Source organism: Capricornis sumatraensis, chromosome 4 (assembly GCF_032405125.1).
Source record: "Capricornis sumatraensis isolate serow.1 chromosome 4, serow.2, whole genome shotgun sequence".
Taxonomy (NCBI): domain Eukaryota; kingdom Metazoa; phylum Chordata; class Mammalia; order Artiodactyla; family Bovidae; genus Capricornis; species Capricornis sumatraensis.
In genome coordinates, this window is record NC_091072.1 from 85860330 (window position 1) to 85880104 (window position 19775).

Genomic DNA, 19775 nt, shown 5'->3' on the forward strand with positions numbered 1-19775 from the left:
TATTTTTAATAGTTCTTTGTATTCTTGCCCCCTCTTTTAATATCTCCTCCTTCTTTAGGTCCATGTTCCTGTCCTTTATTGTGTCCATCTTTGCATGAAATATTCCTTTTGTATCTCTAATTTTCTTGAAGAGATGTCTAGTCTTTCCCATTCTGCTATTTTCATCTATTTATTTTGATTGACCACTTAGGAAGGCTATCATACCTCTCCTTGCTATTCTTTGGAACTCTGCATTCAGATGGGTATACCTTTCCTTTTCTTTTCCTTTCACGTCTCTTTTTTTCTTTGCTATTTGTAAGGCCTCCTCAGACAATCATTTTGCCTTTTTGCATTTATTTTTCTTGGGGATGGTTTTGAAACCACCTCCTGTACAGTGTTACAAACCTGTCCATAGTTCTTCATTCACTGTGACAAAACATGTTCCACAGGAGAAAGGAATGGCAAACTACTTCAGTATTCCGAGCTTGCAAACCCTATGAACAGTATGAAAAGGCAAAAAGATAAGACACTGAAAGAGAAACTCCCCAGGTCAGTAGATTCGCAATGTGGTACTGGAGAAGCATGAAGAAATAGTTTCAGAAAGAATAAAGAGGCTGAGCCAAAACAAAAACAATGCCCAGCTGTGGATGTGACTGGTGATGAGAGTAAAGGCTCATGCTATAAAGAACAATATTACATAGGAACCTGGAATGTTAGGGCCATGTTCAGTACAGTTCAGTTCATTTCAGTTCAGTTCAGTCGCTCAGTCATGTCCGACTCTTTGCGACCCCATGGATCACAGCATGCCAGGTCTCCCTGTCCATCACCATCTCCTGGAGTTCACTTAAACTCACGACCATCGAGTCCATGATGCCATCCAGCCTTCTCATCCTCTGTCGTCCCCTTCTCCTCCTGCCTTCAATCCCTCCCAGCATCAGAGCCTTTTCCAATGAGTCAACTCTTCGCATGAGGTGGCCAAAGTACTGGAGCTTCAGCTTTAGCATCATTCCTTCGAAAGAAATCCCAGGGTTGATCTCCTTCAGAATGGACTGGTTGGATCTCCTTGCAGTCCAAAGGACTCTCAAGAGTCTTCTCCAACACCACAGTTCAAAAGCATCAATTCTTCGGCGCTCAGCCTTCTTCACAGTCCAACTCTCACATCTATACATGACCACAGGAAAAACCATAGCCTTGACTAGGAGGACCTTAGTCAGCAAAATAATGTCTCTGCTTTTGAATATACTATCTAGATTGGTCATAACTTTTCTTCCAAGGAGTAAGCGTCTTTTAATTTCATGGCTGCAGTCACCATCTGCAGTGATTTTGGAGCCCCAAAAAATAAAGTCTGACACTGTTTCTACTGTTTCCCCATCTATTTCCCATGAAGTGATAGGACCGGATGCCATGATCTTCGTTTTCTGAATGTTGAGCTTTAAGCCAACTTTTTCGCTCTCCTCTTTCACTTTCATCAAGAGGCTTTGGCATAGTCAATAAAGCAGAAATAGATGTTTTTCTGGAACTCTTGCTTTTTCCATGATCCAGTGGATGTTGGCAATTTGATCTCTGCTTCCTCTGCCTTTTCTAAAACCAGCTTGAACATCAGGGAGTTCACGGTTCATGTACTGCTGAAGCCTGGCTTGGAGAATTTTGGGCATTACTTTACTAGCATGTGAGGTGAGTGCCATTGTGTGGTAGTTTGAGCATTCTTTTGCATTGCCTTTCTTTGGAACTGGAATGAAAACTGACTTTTTCCAGTCCTGTGGCCACTGCTGAGATTTCCAACTTTGCTGGCATATTGAGTGCAGCACTTTCACAGCATCATCTTTCAGAATTTGAAACAGCTCAACTGGAATTCCATCACCTCCACTAGTTTTGTTCATAGTGATGCTTTCTAAGGCCCACTTGACTTCACATTCCAAGATGTCTGGCTCTAGATGAGTGATCACATCATCATGATTATCTGGATCGTGAAGATCTGTTTTGTACAGTTCGTCTGTGTATTCTTGCCACCTCTTAATATCTTCTGCTTCTGTTAGGTCCAGACCATTTCTGTCCTTTATCGGGTCCATCTTTGCATGAAATGTTCCCTTGGAATATCTAATTTTCTTGAAGAGATCTCTAGTTTTTCCCATTCTGTTGTTTTCCTCTATTTCTCTGTATTGATCACTGAAGAAGGCTTTCTTATCTCTTCTTGCTATTCTTTGGAACTCTGCATTCAGATGCTTATATCTTTCCTTTCCTCCTTTGCTTTTCACTTCTCTTCTTTTCACAGCTATTTGTAAGGCCTCCCCAGACAGCCATTTTGCTTTTTTGCATTTCTTTTCCATGGGTGGGTCTTGATCCTTGTCTCCTGTACAATGTCATGAACTTCATTCCATAGTTCATCAGGCACTCTATCTATCAGATCTAGGCCCTTAAATCTATTTCTCACTTCCACTGTATAATCATAAGGGATTTGATGTAGGTCATACCTGACTGGTCTAGCGGTTTTCCCTACTTTCTTCAATTTGAGTCTGAATTTGGTAATAAGGAGCTCATGATCTGAGCCACAGTCAGCTCTTGGTCTTGTTTTTGTTGACTGTATAGAGCTTCTCCATCTTTGGCTGCAAAGAATATAATCAATCTGATTTCGGTGTTGACCATCTGGTGATGTCCATGTGTAGAGTCTTCTCTTGTGTTGTTGGAAGAGGGTGTTTGCTATGACCAGTGCATTTTCTTGGCAAAACTCTATTAGTCTCTGCCCTGCTTCATTCTGCATCCCAAGGCCAAATTTTCCTGTTACTCCAGATGTTTCTTGACTTCCTACTTTTGCATTCCAGTCCCCTATAAGGAAAAGGACATCTTTTTTGGGTGTTAGTTCTAAAAGGTCTTGTGGGTCTTCATAAAACCGTTCAACTTCAGTTTCTTCAGTGTTACTAGTTGGGACATAGACTTGAATAACTATGATATTGAGTGGTTTGCCTTGGAGACAAAGAGAGATCATTCTGTCGTTTTTGAGATTGCATCCAAGTACTGCATTTCAGACTCTTTTGTTGACCATGATGGCTACTCCATTTCTTCTGAGGGATTCCTGCCCACAGTAGTAGATATAATGGTCATCTGAGTTAAATTCACCCATTCCAGTCCATTGTAGTTTGCTGATTCCTAGAATGTCGACATTCACTCTTGCCATCTCCTGTTTGACCACTTCCAATTTGCCTTCATTCATGGACCTGACATTCCAGGTTCCTATGCAATATTGATTTTACAGCATCGGATCTTGCTTCTATCACCAGTCACATCCACAACGGGGTATTGTTTTTGCTTTGGTCCATCCCTTCATTCTTTCTGGAGTTATTTCTCCACTGATCTCCAGTAGCATATTGGGCACCTAATGACCTGGGAAGTTCCTCTTTGGGTATCCTATCATTTTGCCTTTTCATACTGTTCATGGGGTTCTCAAGGCAAGAATACTGAAGTGGCTTGCCATTCTCTTCTCCAATGGACCACATTCTGTCAGACCTCTCCACCATGACCCACCCGTCTTGTGTTGCCCTGCAGGCATGGCTTGGTTTCGTTGAGTTAGACAAGGCTGTGGTCCTAGTGTGATTAGATTGACTGGTTTTCTGTGAGTATGGTTTCAGTGTGTCGCCCTGTGATGCCCTCTTGCAACACCTACCATCTTACTTGGGTTTCTCTTACCTTGGGCGTGCGGTATCTCTTCACGGCTGCTCCAGCAAAGCACAGCCGCTGCTCCTTACCTTGGACGAGGGGTATCTCCTTACCCCTGCCATTCCTGACCTTCAGCAATTAAGGTAAATTTTCAGTTATCAAATAGGTGATGGCAAGAATGAATATCAACATTTTAGGAATCAGTGAGCTAAAATGGACTAGAAGGGGCGAATTTAATTCAGATGACCATTATATCTACTACTGTGGGCAAGAATCCCTTGGAAGGAATGGAATATCCCTCATAGTCAATGAAAGAATCCAAAGTCAGTACTTGGGTGCAATCTCAAAAATGACAGAATGATCTCTGTTTATTTCCAAGGCAAACCATTCAACATCACAGTAATCCAAATCTATGCCCCAACCACTAATGCTTAAGAAGCTGAAGTTTAACAGTTCTGTGATGACCTGCAAGACCTTCTAGAACTAACACCAAAAAAAAAAAAAAAGTCCTTTTCATCATAGGGGACTGGAGTCAACAGTAGTAGTCAAGAGATACCTGGAGTAACAGGCAAGTTTGGCCTTGAAGTACAAAATGAAGCAGGGCAGAGGCTATCAATTTTGCCAAGAGAATGCACAGGTCATAACAAGCAACCTCTTCCAACAACACAAAAGACGACTCTACACATGGACATCACCAGATGGTCCATGCTGAAATCAGATTGATTATATTCTTTGCAGCTGAAATAGAGAGTTTCTATACAGTTAGCAAAAGCAAGACCTTTAGCTGACTGTGGCTCTGATCATGAACTCCTTATTGCAAAAATTCAAACTTAAATTGAAGAAAGTAGGCAAAACTGCTATACCATTTAGGTATGACCTAAATCAAATCCCTTACAATTATACAGTGAAAGTGACAGATAGATCCAAGGAATTAAATCTGATGTACATATATAAATATGTAATATATGTACATATATTATATCTGAAGTACATATACATGTCATTTTATATTTGCAAAGTTGGAATTGAGGTTTTTGTTTTTAAGAACATAGACCAAAGTTTCATATAGTATTAATAGGAAAACACTTAGCCCTATTGAAGGTGATGAGCTTGGCAGATAGTACTCTCTTCTTCTACCTCCTTCCCCTTTGAAGAGTTTCTTAGTGTATTTTTCTGAGATAAAATGGGAGAACCAATCCAAGAATTCATAAAAGGTTAGACAATCAGTGACTCAAAATTAAAGCCTGAAGTATGAGTAAATGTTTAAACACACACAAACACACACACACACACACACACACACACACACACACACTGACAAATAAGTTAAACTTTCTTTATTTAATAGCACCAAAGAACAAGAACCTGTATTTGCTTTTTATCAGCAAGCCTCACTGCTGTGAATAATTTCTTGCCTGTAGTTCTGGAATCCAGTACATTCTCAACCTCAGTTTCTAAAGGAAGCCATGAGAAATGTGTTCCAGAACATTGCCAACAATTATTTGTGGATTTGATCTGAGTGCCATGAAATGTAAGGAACAATTAGCTGGTTGATTTCAGGCTTCAGTCTTATGATCTCATGGACCAAGTATGATAAATGAGATGTAACTTCTCTAATGCAACTGCAGGGAGAACTACCAAATCTGCTGTCAATATAAATGGCATTCATTTATCTATTTATAAAACAGGTTTTTATTGAACAGGCTTCCCTGGTGGCTCAGTGGTAAAGAATCCTCCTGCAGTGCAAGAGACAGGTTCAATCCCTGGGTCAGGAAGATTCCCTGTGGAAGGAAATGGCAACCCACTCCAGTACTCTTGCCTGAGAAATCCCATGGCACAGAGGAGCCTGGCGGGCTTCAGTTCACAGTGTCACAAAAGAGTTAGGCACTACTAGGCATCTAAACAACAACAATTTATTGAATGCTTATCTGTCAGGTAACATGGAAATCACTAGGAATAAAAGGTGTACAAGACAATAAACTCTACCTTGAGAAGGTCTCAGTGCAGTAAGGGAAGGCAAACATATCACAAACCCTTACAGATATGGTGGGATGGGCAGTAATAATAGTAGATGTTTTTGATCTACTGATAGCATAGTGATACATCTAGTTCTGCTGGGAACTGAGTTTCACAAAGGAGATGATGCCAAATATGAGTTTTTAGGCAACTGTGTAGGAAAGGAAAGATGGAAAGTAACAGTCCAGACAGAAAAAAAAAATGCAGAAAATCATAAGAACATGTTATATTCTGAATCCTGCAGTTTGTATGGACAACCATGGCATCTGTGGAGAAATAGCACAAAAGATTGATAAGAAGAAGCTAAATCATGCCATAACAGAATGATATTCATCCTACAGGCAATAGAAAGCTGTTATAGGATTTAAACAGGAGAGAGTTCTGATCAGGTTAGATTTATGACAGTGTAGGAAGTGGAGTCGAAGGAGTCTAGAAGTAGAAAGCCTCAATGTAAGACTATTGGAAGGGTTCAGGTAAGAGGTGGCAAATTCAAATCAAAGTCCAAATGAGGGACTGTAAGAATGCAGAGGAATTACATTTGCCTTGGAGATAGATATGATGGATGTAGCTATTTAAACGTGTGTGGTCTCAAATCATGCTCAGGTAATTAAATTGTGAGACACAAAAGCCAGAGAAACGGGTCATGGAGTCTCTTTGCATCACTGATAATAATGGTTGTGTACCACTGATGTTTCCCATCAAAATTTATACAGAGTAATGAAAGAAGATTGCCAAGAACAGAACCAATGAGATAGAAAAGATACATCAGTGTGAGAGGTGGAAGAAACAAACAGCATAGTGTCAAGGAATGAGAAAATTTTAGGAAAGAGGGAAGTTATTTCAGAAATTTTACCATAGCATGATAAGTTTAGAAAGAAAAGCACGCAGAGTTAACAATGAGAAGATTATCAGTGATTTCAGAGCAGAAGGAAAGTTATGACCAACCTAGATAGCATATTAAAAAGCAGAGACATTACTTTGCCAACAAAGGTCCATCTAGTCAAAGCTATGGTTTTTCCAGTGGTCATGTATGGATGTGAGAGTTGGACTGTGAAGAAAGCTGAGTGCTGGAGAATTGATGCTTTTGAACTGTGGTGTTGGAGAAGACTCTTGAGAGTCCCCTGGACTGCAAGGAGATCCAACCAGTACATTCTAAAGGAGATCAGTCCTGGGTGTTCTTTGGAAGGAATGATGCTAAAACTGAAACTCCAGTAATTTGGCCACCTCATGCAAAGAGTTAACTCATTGGAAAGGACTCTGATGCTAGGAGGGATTGGGGTCAGGAGGAGAAGGGAATGACAGAGGTTGAGATGGCTGGATGGCATCACAGACTCGATGGATGTGAGTCTGAGTGAAATCTGGGAGTTGGTGATGGACAGGGAGGCCTGGTGTGCTGCAGTTCATGGGGATCAAAGAGTCGGACATGACTGAGCGACTGAACTGAACTGAACTGAACAGAACTGAGGAATGACTTGCTCTATAAAATAAGCACCAGTAGTCCCTATCCTTTTAAATAAATTTCCAACCATTTAAAGTCCCCCGGAATTTCTTATTTAAAAAAAAAAAATTATCACAAGTTCCCTACTTTCACAGTCAAAATTGAGAGAAGGAGTTCCCTGACATCCACATTTAGGCTAAGGAAGAAGGCAGATGTCCTGGAGTTCGCTTCACAATACTCATGTAGAAATCTGGTCCTGCAGAGGGCTACAGACAAGGCAAGCTGTTGGGTTCCAAGTTGCCTACCTGCAGGCAGTGGGCCAGTTAAGAATGAGGAAGGCATAGTAAAGAGTAGAGAAAGTTTAGAAGAGCTGTTTGGGAAAGAGTGATATAATTACACAAAATGAAGTATTAAATTCATGCATGAGGAGTGAATGAGTAAGCAGTTACCCACAGAGAATGAAAGTTGACCTGTGGCAACAAATTATCCTAGCATTTGCATTTACCACAACTGATTGTTTTTTTTTAATGTAAGCCATGCCAAAACAGGCATTTTAAGACCACTATTCTAAATGTTCTATTTCATTGGATTTAATGAGATATTCAAATCAGTAGCTCAGTCGTGTCTGACTCTTTGTGACCCGATGGACTGTAGCATGCCAGGCCTCCCTGTCCATCACCAACTCTTGGAGTTTACCCAAACTCATGTCCATTGAGTCACTGATGCCATCCAGTCATCTCATCCTCTGTCATCCCCTTCTCCTCCTGCACTCAATCTTTCCCAGCATCAGGGTCTTTTCAAATGAGTCAGGTCTTCATATCAAGTGGCCAAAGTATTGGAGTTTCAGCTTCAACATCAGTCATTCCAATGAACATCCAGGACTGTTCTCCTTTAGGATGGACTGGTTGGATCTCCTAACAGTCCAAGAGACTCTAAGGCGTCTTCTCTAACACCACAGTTCAAAAGCATCAATTCTTCAGTGCTCAGCTTTCTTTACAGTCCAACTATCACATCCATACATGACTACTGGAAATACATAGCCTTGACTAGACGGACCTTTGTTGACAAAGATGTCTCTACTTTTTAATATGCTATATAGATTGGTTATAACTTTCCTTCCAAAGTGTAAGTGTCTTTTAATTTCATGGCTGCAGTCACCATCTGCAGTGAGTTTTGAGCCCCCTAAAATAAAGTCAGCCACTGTTTCCACTGTTTCCCCATCTATTTCCCATGAAGTGATGGGACCAGATGCCATGATCTTCGTTTTCTGAATGTTGAGCTTTAAGCCAACCTTTTTACTCTCCTTTTTCAAATTCATCAAGAGGCTCTTTAGTTCTTCTTCACTTTCTGCCATAAGGGTGGTGTCATCTGCATATCTGAGGTTATTGATATTTCTCCCAGCAATCTTGATTCCAACTTGTGCTTCATCCAGCCCAGTGTTTCTCATGATGTACTGTGCATATAAGTTAAATAAGCAGGGTGACTATATACAGCCTTAACATACTCCTTTTCCTATTTGGAACCAGTCTGTTTTAACTGTTGCTTCCTGACCTGCATACAGATTTTTCAAGAGGTCAAGTGTTCTGGGATTCCCATCTCTTTCAGAATTTTCCACAGTTTTGTGATCCACACAGTCAAAGGCTTAGGCATAGTCAATAAAGCAGAAATTGATGTTTTTCTGGAACTCTCTTGCTTTTTTGATGATCCAGCAGATGTTGGCAATTGGATCCCTGGTTCCTCTGCCTTTTCTAAAACCAGCTTGAACATCTGGAAGTTAATGGTTCATGAATTGCTAAAGCCTGGCTTGGAGAATTTTGAGCATTACTTTGCTAGCATGTGAGATGAGGGCAACTGTGTGGTAGTTTGAGCATTCTTTGCCATTGCCTTTCTTTGGGATTGGAATGAAAACTGACCTTTTCCAGTCCTGTGGCCACTGCTGAGTTTTCCAAATTTGCTGGCATATTGAGTGCAGCACTTTCACAGCATCATCTTTCAGGATTTGAAGTAGCTCACCTGGGATTCCATCACCTCCACTAGGTTTGTTCGTAGTGATGCTTCCTAAGGCCCACTTGACTTCACATTCCAGGATGTCTGACTCTAGGTGAGTGATCACACCATCATGATTATCTCAGTCATGAATATCTTTTTGTCCAGTTCTTTTGTATATTCTTGCCACCTCTTCTTAATATCTTCTGCATCTGTTAGGTCCAGACCATCTGTCCTTTATTGAGCCCATCTTTGCATGAAATCTTCCCTGGTATGTCTAATTTTCTTAAAGAGATCTCTAGTCTTTCCCATTCTATTATTTTCCTCTATTTCTTTGCACTGATCACTAAGGAAGGCTTTCTTGTCTCTCCTTGCTATTCTTTGGAACTCTGCTTTCAAATGGATATATCTTTCCTTTTCTCCTTTGCTTTTCACTTCTCCTGTTTTCACAGCTATTTGTAAGGCCTCCTCAGACAGCCATTTTGCTTTTTTTGCATTTATTTTTCTTGGGGATGTCTTGCTCCCTGCCGGGGTCCAGCCCCGGTGGATCCAGGGAATTCGAAGGTGGGGACGGCGTCGGCGTCCTTGGAAAAATACATATTTAATTACAGATATATAGAGAGATTAGAAACAGATAGTGTAGTAGGAAAATTAGTGGAGAATAAGAGGCCGAATAACTTGGATTACATGGAATAGCATCCATGCTCCAGATGGGAATTCAGCCAGAAAAACAAGGAGCAAGAAAGAACGACATGGGGGTATCAGTCTTTCTGGAAACTGATCCAATTTCTTTATTTTGGGGTTTGCTTATATACCTTTTGTTACACATAGGGATGAATACAGAGTCACGCAGGGGTCAGCAGTCCTGAACTTTATCAAAATCAGGTGCTTCACATAAAAAGGTCTTAGGGATTTTACATCATCTTCTGGCCATGAGTGAGACCTGCTGACATTTTATGATCCTTTCTTTCTGATAACCAAAAAACTTATTTCTTCCAAGGGTATTTTTTCTTAAACCAGGCACCACCCTCCAAATAAAGTTACATTCCTATAGGGTGAGGGTGTAGTGAGTTACAATCAAGAAAGGAATTTATTTAACCCAAAGTTAACATGATTAATCTTAAAGGTTAATACTTATTTCTCCCATATGCTTAAAGGTTAATACTTATTTCTCCTATATGTTAGTTATATTCATTATAAGGGCAGGGAACATGGAGATTTAGCAGCAAACATCAGCCCAACAAATGAAAATCCTTTCACCAATGCTCCCCTTAAGATCTATTTAGTCTTAAGATAGTGATAAAGTTACATTTTTACATAGCAAGGACACAGTGATTTATAACAAAGTACAGTGATCTATTACAAAAGAGAAAATTCATTAACTCAAAAAGTCTAGTATTGCTAACCTTAAAAACTACTATATTTCCTTTTCTATATTCCAAATACATTGATTAATATATTCCCAGGTGTCTAAGGATATGGAGGCCTGGCAGCAATCATTGACTCAACAATGAGAAAAGCCCTATGCTAATTAAGACTCTCAAAATACTCCAAAACTCTCTGTGCTGTTTATGGTTGAGAGGTAGTAAACAATCATGTGCCTAGTGGCAGCAGTATGGATAATCCTGTCACACAAGCTAGTCTGTCAGCAGAGAGGTTTGACCTAAGACACCCTTGTCCCACCCAGGGCAGGGAATTAGCAGCAATTATTGACACAACAAATGAAAAACCCTTCACCAATATAATTCCTAACCAACCCACTATACTAATAATTTCCAACTCCCCAAAAGAATTTGCCTTTAGTAAGTCTAAGACATCTCGTGCCTCTCAGATTGGGAGGCTGTAAACAATCACATGTTGCCGGACGAACCTATACAGGCGGGCTAGATAACCTTCAGAGGAGTCTGTAGCTGAAACACTCTTGTCACGCCCAGGAATTTCTATTGCCTTGGAGCTGCACGTTTACTCCTTCTCCGAGAGAAACGGTTATGGGGGAGAGCCCCCCGTAAAGTCAGAGGTGTAGGTGAGAGCATAAAACAGACTCTGGTTTTGGGGTAGATGCTCGGGAACAGGGGGTTTCCTGAGGCTTGATCACGCCTTTGTGTATGCCAAGCCTCCTTCCTCATGACCTTTGCCATGGGCAGAGTTCCTCATGCTGGCCCCCGACAGCTCCCTGTCTCCTGTACAATGTCACAAACCTCTGTCCATAGTTCATCAGGCACTCTGTCTATCAGATATAGTCCCTTAAATCTATTTCTCACTTCCACTATATAATCATAAGGGGTTTAATTTAGGTCATACCTGAATGGTCTAGTGGTTTTCCCCACTTTCTTCAATTTAAGTCTGAATTTGGCAATAAGGAGTTCATGATCTGAATCACAGTCAACTCGTAGTCTTAAAAACAAATGAACTGTTTTCTCTAGAGCCAAGTTCATACTTGACTTCACAGAGTAGAAACTTAAAATGTTCTAAATTAACCTGAATCAATCATTAAAAGATTGTCTCAGGTGAGAGAAGAAGGTACATTTGGTTAAGAGCCTGAGTGCCACGTGAAATATATAAACGACTGGTTAAATGAAAATAGGACATCATTTCTCTTGCTTAGACACTAAGCTGCCTTTTATTCTGCCTTTTTTTTTTTACTTTAATTGGAAGTATTCAAAATTTTTAGAACCAGTTTTTTTCCTAAATAAGTGCATACTTATTTTTCTCCCTTCAAAAAAAAAAAAAAAAAGGTCAGATTAACAAGTTAAACCCTTCCTTGAAACTGACAAGAAAAGAACTTTTTGGTTCTAATTGTAGTTATTGTCTGGATTATATATTTTCCAATCTCCTAGTAGAGTTTCTAGTACACTGTGCTAGTTTCCCCAGCAGTTTCATCCTGTAGTATAACACTGTCTATTGTATAATATCCCCAACTGAAAGTGTCCACAGTCAAAAACAATAGCATGCATTCTTAACACAATTATCTACTACTATTTCTCTTTAAATATCATTTACGACATCCTTTTACTATGAAATTTTGCAGGCTATTATGTAAAAGAGAGCTCTCTTTTTGTATGGCTCTCTTCTTGGGGCTTCAAGGCAATTGGCCCTTGCAGCTTCTATTTCTGCAAGTGAGTTATCAGAATTGCTAACCAGTTCCATTTGGGTTGTGGATTAAATGTTTGCAAATGGCAGCTTTAGCCTCAGGCAATTTAAAAGCAGGGCTTAGCTTGAAATACCATTTGACAATTGGTTTTACTTTCTTTTAATTTCTTTACCAAAATATCTCAGATATTCACTCCTAATTACCCACCCCAAAAATTTTTCATTAAGGAGAAGAAAGAGATTAATGAACCTACACTGTGCCTTGTTTTAGAGAGCTATCATCATTTGATTCTTTCTATAAACATGCATTGGGTATCTAGGCTACAATGAGATTGTGCAGTTGCAGAGTTGGTAAGCATGGCTTTTTCCCTTGGATCCTTGCAAACCAGTCAATAAAGAACATTGTGCGTTCTATAGTAGAGGTGTGCACAGAGGAAAAATGAAGGTCATCACCATCATCTGTACTACATATTGACTTGGAGGAGATTTAAAAGAGAGGAATCTCCATTTTATGTAATTTAGCAATTCCTTTTAAAAAACAGTTTCTTAAAGTAGGGCACACTTACAATCTTTGCCCTTGAAAAAAATATGTAAGAGTAAATATTTGTGAGATGTTATAGCACCCTAATATGTTTTACACTGTTAAAGTTTGTGTGAATTTAGAATGAGAGTATATACATTTCTGTATTTTCCTTTCATGTAGAGTCTTGCAACCAGGTGGGTTCTTAGAGATCATGTGCTCTTGGGATGGAAAACTTGAAGTCCAGAATTTAGGACTCACTCCAGGTCATACTGTGAAAGGGGACAAATAGGGCCTAAGATATAAGTCTGTTTTTTAGAAAAAAAAAATATATATATATATATATATTTAATCTATGCTTGGAATATTTTTATGAGCACTGATTTTATAACAATATATTTAAATTCTAAGCTTTTATATTTAGGAAATTTCATGTAAATTTATGTGGTCATATTCAAGAAAGCATTAAAGAGCCAATCATGAAAAAAAATAGCCACTTCTAGAAATTGTCCCTTTTTTTCAATCCTATTTGTTAAGCTCACAGTTATGATATATGCTTTCTGTAAAAGGTCAATTAGCAGATTCCCCACGATATTTAAAGTCTTGTGTTATCTTCCAAATGTCAAGTCCAACTTAGAAATGTTACATTTGGGAGAATTTTGCCATAAGATAGTCCATATGATAAAAAATATATATTCCAGGTCAAGGATAAGGGAATGATAGGAAATCATACTCTCTCTCCAGGAGTCTGAGAGACTCTACAGTCCAGATCAGTTCCCAAACAATGGCCCACTCCCTGAGATGGTGATGAAATTGAACACTGATTGATGAAATTGATTGACCTCTATGAACTGATGTGAAGCAGTACAGAAAGATAGTTTTCATGCTTTTTTAATATAGGAAAGCCTCATATAAACTATGGGGTAAGTTCTAGGAGAGGACTGAATGCATAAAGAGAAGAAAATAACCAATGGGATAAAGCATTGGTCCCAGTAAAGGCCAAGGGGACTAAGATTTAAAGTTTTAGTAGAATTCTGACCTTCAAACAATTCTTTTTCAGAGCCTGGAGGAAAAGAAGTGAGGATAGCTGTGGCTATAGATATCTTTTTCAGTCTGAATTTAAAGTTTAAAAGTTCATTCCTAATCCCTTCAGTTTTTACTGGGAAGCAAGAAAGACATAAATCTAAAAGATTTGTAAAAGGATTAGGATTGGAAGGAAGTTGTTGGCATTTGGGATATCAGTTATGGGACTGAGAGCAGGTAGTCATTTCCATCAGCAGTGAAGATCGAGCTTCAGCTGAATACTGTACATGTATAGCGTTACTAGTATTCCTGGTTATGTTAATTCTCCACCAGTGCAGAGCAATTTAGATACAGAAAGTAAGAACAAAGATGGTTAGAAAGAACCAGACATAAAAGTTTATAGGCAAGAGAACCTAAATTCAAAAACCTTCAGGGTCTGGTGGTTAACGTGATTTAACGTGAAAGTCTGACAGAGAAGGACTCAAAGTTGTGAAGTCATTGAAGCGTCAGGAAGAAAGGAGTGTGGGAAATCTCTGGGACAAAGAACAGTTATTCTAGGAATAAGAAAGGAATCTTGAAGGAAAGGAATAAAAAATCTATATGTATGGTTTAAATCAGGGATCAGCGAACTTCTTGTAAAGAGTAAGATAGCAAATATCTGTGGCTTTGCAGGCCATATAGATTCTGTTATACTTCTCAGCTCTGCCCTTTAAGTTGTAGGCATTCATAGATAAGTAAACAAATGGGCATTGCTATGTTTCAATAAAACTTTATTTTAAAAATGGGCTGATTTATATTTGTCTCAAAGGCCATAGTTTGCTGACTCCTGTTCTAGATAATGACCATTTCCAGGATGTGGGCGAAGTTAAGTGGTTAGAAACCAATGGGTTACGATGTTATAAGACTAGTATATTGGTTATAAACCATCTAAAACTAACAGACACTGAGCGAACACTTCACCCAAGAACAGAATAACACATTCTTCATAAGTGTAACACATTCTTCATAATTGTCCAAGCTAGGTCATATGCTAGGCTGCAAAATGAGCCTAGGTAAATTTTTAAAGGATTAAAATCATACAGAATATGTTCTCTGATCACAATTGGGTGAAATTAGAAATCACAGATAACTAACAAATCTAGGAAATTCACAAGCATGTGAAAATTAAATAACACACTCCTCAATTGCTAGTGGATCAAAGAAGAAATTACAAGGAAAATTACTAAATAATTTGAGATGGGTGAAAATGAAGACATACCCCACCAAATATGGGATGCAGCTAAAGCAGTGCTTAGGGAGAAATTTATAGCTATAAATGCCTACATTTGAAAGGAGAAAGATATCAAAATCAAAAATCTAATGCTCTATCTTAAGAGAAAGAAGGGACAATAATCAGGTCTGAGATGCCCTGAGGAGATAGAATGGGATGAAAGCCCAGATAAGAGACGTTAACCTTAGCTGAGAAGAACAGCTTCTCTTTTTAACTGGAGTGTGTCATGCCTTCTAAGTCACTTCAGTTGTGTCTGACTGTTTGGACAGACAAACCTACGGACTACAAACCATCAGGCTCCTCTGTCCAAGAGATTCTCCAGACAGGAATACTGGAGTGGGTTGCCATGCTTTCCTCCAGGGCATCTTCTGACCCAGCAATCAAACCTGAGTCTCTTGCTTCTCCTGCATTGGTAGACAAATTCTTTACAAATAGGAAAGTATTAATAGAATGGTTTCTATGTTTGCTATAAGATTATAAATTTCCCATTTTTAACCACTTTCATCTGTTTTCTCTGTAAAACTTGAGTTCCTTTGCAGAGAGTAAAGAGAAATGAAGCATTGGAGATCTGAGGAATAGTTTTTGTGCTGAATGGTTGAAATAGTCCTCCGATGGAGTTGACTAGGGAAAACTATTAAGAATTTTAGGCTGTTGAGGATCCTTTTGAGGCTGGTAGTAGTATGTTATAGAGGAACTACTGATCTTCCCTGCTGTGTAATTCCTTCAGTTGCATTGGGTATGCGGGTAAAGGCACAGAAAAGGCAAGTGTTGACATTCATATAATAGCTAAATGGGTGAGATAAGAAGATAAATAGGCAGGGAAATTTAGGATATTGAAATGATGAGTCATGGGCAATAAGCTAGTTAAGGACAGAACTAAAGAAAAAAGAAGCTTGCTTCCAGTTCAAGATGGTGGAATAGAAAGATGTACATTTATCTCCTCCTGCAAAAGTACCAAAATCACAACTAGCTGTTGAATATCCATTGACAGGAGGACTCTGGAACCCACCAAAAAAAGATACCTCATATCCAAAGACAAAGAAGCCACAAGAAGATGGTAGGAGGGGCACAATCATGATAAAATCAAATCTCATATCTGCAGTGTGGGTAACCCACAAACTGGAGAATAATAATACCAAAGAAGTGCTCCCACTCTTAGGAAGGTTCTTCACCCCACATCAGGGTTCCCAGCCTGGGGATCCAACAATGGGACTGGGAGTCCCCAGCAAATCTGACCTTGAAGACCAGTGGGATTTGACTATAGGACTTCCACAGGAGGGGGAAACAGACTCCTGTCTTGGAGGGTACAAACAAAATCTTGTGTGTGCCAAGACCCAGAGGAAAGGAGCAGTGATCCCACAGGAGACTGAACCAAAACTGCCTGCAAGTGTTGGAGGGTCTCCTGTGGAGGTATGGGTTGGCAAGGCCTCACCACAGGCACAGGGCCACTGGCAGCAACAGGCCAAGAAGGTCTCCTTTGGTGTAAACCCTCTTGGAGTTTGCTGTTAACCCTGCCATAGCGCCCATGGACCCTGGGACTGGGTCCCCTCAAGCCAAACAAGTACCAGAAGGGAATGCAAACCCAGCCATCAATGTATTATTGGATTAAAGTTTTACTGAGTAATGCCCTGCTTGCTAGAGCAAGACCTAATTTTTCCCTTTGCCAGTCCATCCCATCAGGAAGCTTACACAAGCCTCTTAGCCTCCTCCACCAGAGGATAGACAGAAGAAGCAAGAAGAACCACAGTCCCACAGCAGCTGGAACAAAAAAGATATTACAGAAAGTAAATCAGGATGAAAAAGCAGAAAGTTATGTCCCAGATTAAGGGAAAAGATAAAACCCTAGAAAAACAGCTAAATGAAATAGAGATAGGCAACCTTCTAGATAAAGAATTCAGAATAATGATAGTGACGGTGATCTGGGATCTTGCGAAACAATGGAGAAGATGCAAGAAATGTTTACCAAAGACCTACAGGAACTAAAGAACAAACAAAGAGAAGTTAATAATACAAGAGATGGAATCAATAGCAGAGTAACTGAAGCAGAAGTATGACCTGGAGGTCAGAATGGTGGAAATCACTGCCACAGAACAGAATATAGATAAAGGACACATAGTAATCAAACTGACAAAAATTAAAGACAATAGGTAACTGGTTTGGGGCCTTTTATGGGAAATAAGTATTTTTCAAAAAATTTAAATAGTCATTTTTCTACAAATGGGTGAATTGACATTTCCCAAATAATTATCATTTAAAGCCACTGAAACCATCAGGGATTTTAATTCTACTTCATATGGGCAGAATAAACAAACAAAACACTAGTAGGAATGATCTTCCCTTCCAAATTAGCCTAGTCAAGTTCTTAAAGCCAGAAGCTCAGAGTACTTCTCATGATTTCTGTTTTATTCTATTTATCATAGGTATAGACAATTTTAGGTTCACAATACTGTATCACATTTCTAAAGTATGTTGAGCTTTCAGTAGGCTTTGAAAGACCTCTTTTTTTTTTTTTTTTTTTTGCTTTTAGTATACGGCTGAAACAGTGTCAGACTTTAATTTGGGGGGCTCCAAATCACTGCAGATGGTGACTGCAGCCATGAAATTAAAAGACACTTACTCCTTGGAAGGAAAGTTATGACCAACCTAGAGAGCATATTGAAAACCAGAGATATTACTTTGCCAACAAAGGTCCGTCTAGTCAAGGCCATGGTTTTTCCAGTGGTCATGTATGGATGTGAGACTTGGACTGTGAAGAAAGCTGAGCGCTAAAGAATTGATGCTTTTGAACTGTGGTGTTGGAGAAGACTCTTGAGAGTCCCTTGGACTGCAAGGAGATCCAACCAGTCCATCCTAAAGAAGATCAGTCCTGGGTATTCATTGGAACGATTGATGCTGAAGCTGAAACTCCAATACTTTGGCCACCTCATGCTAAGAGTTGACTCATTGGAAAAGACCCTGATGCTGGGAAAGATTGGGGGCAGGAGGAGAAGGGGGAGACAGAGGATGAGATGACTGGATGGCATCACTGACTCAATGGACGTGAGTTTGAGTGAACTCTGGGAGTTGGTGATGGGGAGGCCTGGCGTGCTGTGATGCATGGGTTTGCAAAGAGTCGAACACGACTGTGTGACTGAACTGAACTGAGCTGAAAGTCTCATTAAAAATAGACTATTTGTAAAGATTTACAGACAGAATGACAGTGGCTAATTTTAAACTATGCCAGTCTTTTCCATTTAGCTAAATGCATCAAAGAAGTATTTTGATTTTGATGATTCGTGTCTTTTTCAGATAGCTTGCATTAGTTCTTACCCTGTTTCTCTCCCACACCCCACTGTGTAATTACTTGTACAAAGTAGACATTTAATAAGTCTGTACTGACTTATCTTTAATTATGTAATAAGTTGTTCCCTGAAATACTCTTCTCTCTAATTCTTTCCCTGGTAAATTTCTCTTACAATCCAGCTCCAATATCATCTCTGAAATTATCCCCCATTCTTACAGGCAAATAATTAGGTCTCTGCCCTTATTTCTGTTTTCTATCATATCATCATTATTAGCAGGTATAGCTATTTCTTATCCTTGCCTTTTATCTACCAAGGAGCAGAGCAGGGACTTTAATTTATTCATGTTAGGGTCTCCATACCTTGTATGTGCCTACGGTGTATAAAGTGTTCCAGGTTTGTCTGGCAAACAGTATGATAGTGAGGAAACTCATTCTACAAGCACACTTTTGGCTTATGTTGGAAAATCCTGCCCTCTAAAGGATTTTGCCTCTTTAAAATTTTCCTGAAGTTAGGTTATTGCTGTTAGGTGAGCAATGATTAGTTGGTAATGGCTCTGTAATCCAACAGTGGATGGGAAAATTTAGCCTTTTCACCTATACCAACCTTTATTCTTTTCTCTTTTTCAGAAAAATTTATGCAGTTTTTAAAGGTTACAACTTCTTTTAATTAAGCATACAACATAGTTGATTTTCAATATATATTTATTAAAAGTACAAGTATCTCCCAGGATGTTAACTCTGACCATTCTTACAGTGGTGGCATTTTTAACTTTTTGCTCTAGATGTAATTTTTTTTCATTCTTTGAATTTTCTATTTCATGGTTTATATTAGGAAAAAATTCCATTTTTTAAAAGATATGGTACATGATGGAAACATTTAAGAGAAGTAAAGGCCTTGGTACAGTTTGGAACCAGGTAGCTGGAATGGACCAGTCCATGCTCTGGTAACAAATCTCAGTGGCTCAGGAAAGCAAAAGTATATTTGCTGCTGGCAGACTGGAGTTCTTCTACATACAATATTGCACATCCAGTCCACCTCCATTTCACAGTCGTTTCCAAAGTTGCTGCATCCAGAATAGGGAGAGATGGAAGTAATCAGCCAGTTCTCACCTGCCTAATCACAAGTTATTTGCCAGAGCCAAACCGAGTCACATGGCCCCAGGCTTACTGCAGAGTAGCGTGGAAAATGCAGGAGAGCACATAGAATACAGTATGTGCTGAGCATCAGTTGTCTCTGTTAACATGACTACAACTCGTTTCATTTTACAGTTACTGTAACGAATGTATGTTGGATCCAGACTGCGGTTTCTGTTATCAGATGAATAAATCAACCGTCATTGACTCTTCCTGTGTTCCAGTTAATAAAGCATCCACAAATGAGGCAGCCTGGGGCAGGTATGTTGCTCATTACGTACCATAAGAATATACAATAAAATTTCAGCTTGAGACTTATTTTTAAACTTACAGAATGACTGCACTTATACACTCTACTTCTTTTAAATTGGTCTTCTTTAAAAGA

General features: G+C 39.3%; 1 protein-coding gene across 1 annotated transcript in view; it reads left to right on the forward strand.

Annotated features, from left to right (window-relative positions):
• The window catches only part of SLC2A13 (solute carrier family 2 member 13), a 521409-nt gene that overhangs the window by 392920 nt on the left and 108714 nt on the right, over positions 1–19775 (forward strand). Inside the window, exon 7 of the mRNA XM_068972019.1 lies at positions 19526–19651. Within this exon, the coding sequence (XP_068828120.1) occupies positions 19526–19651 (126 nt within the window). The remainder of the gene's footprint in view (positions 1–19525; positions 19652–19775) is intronic.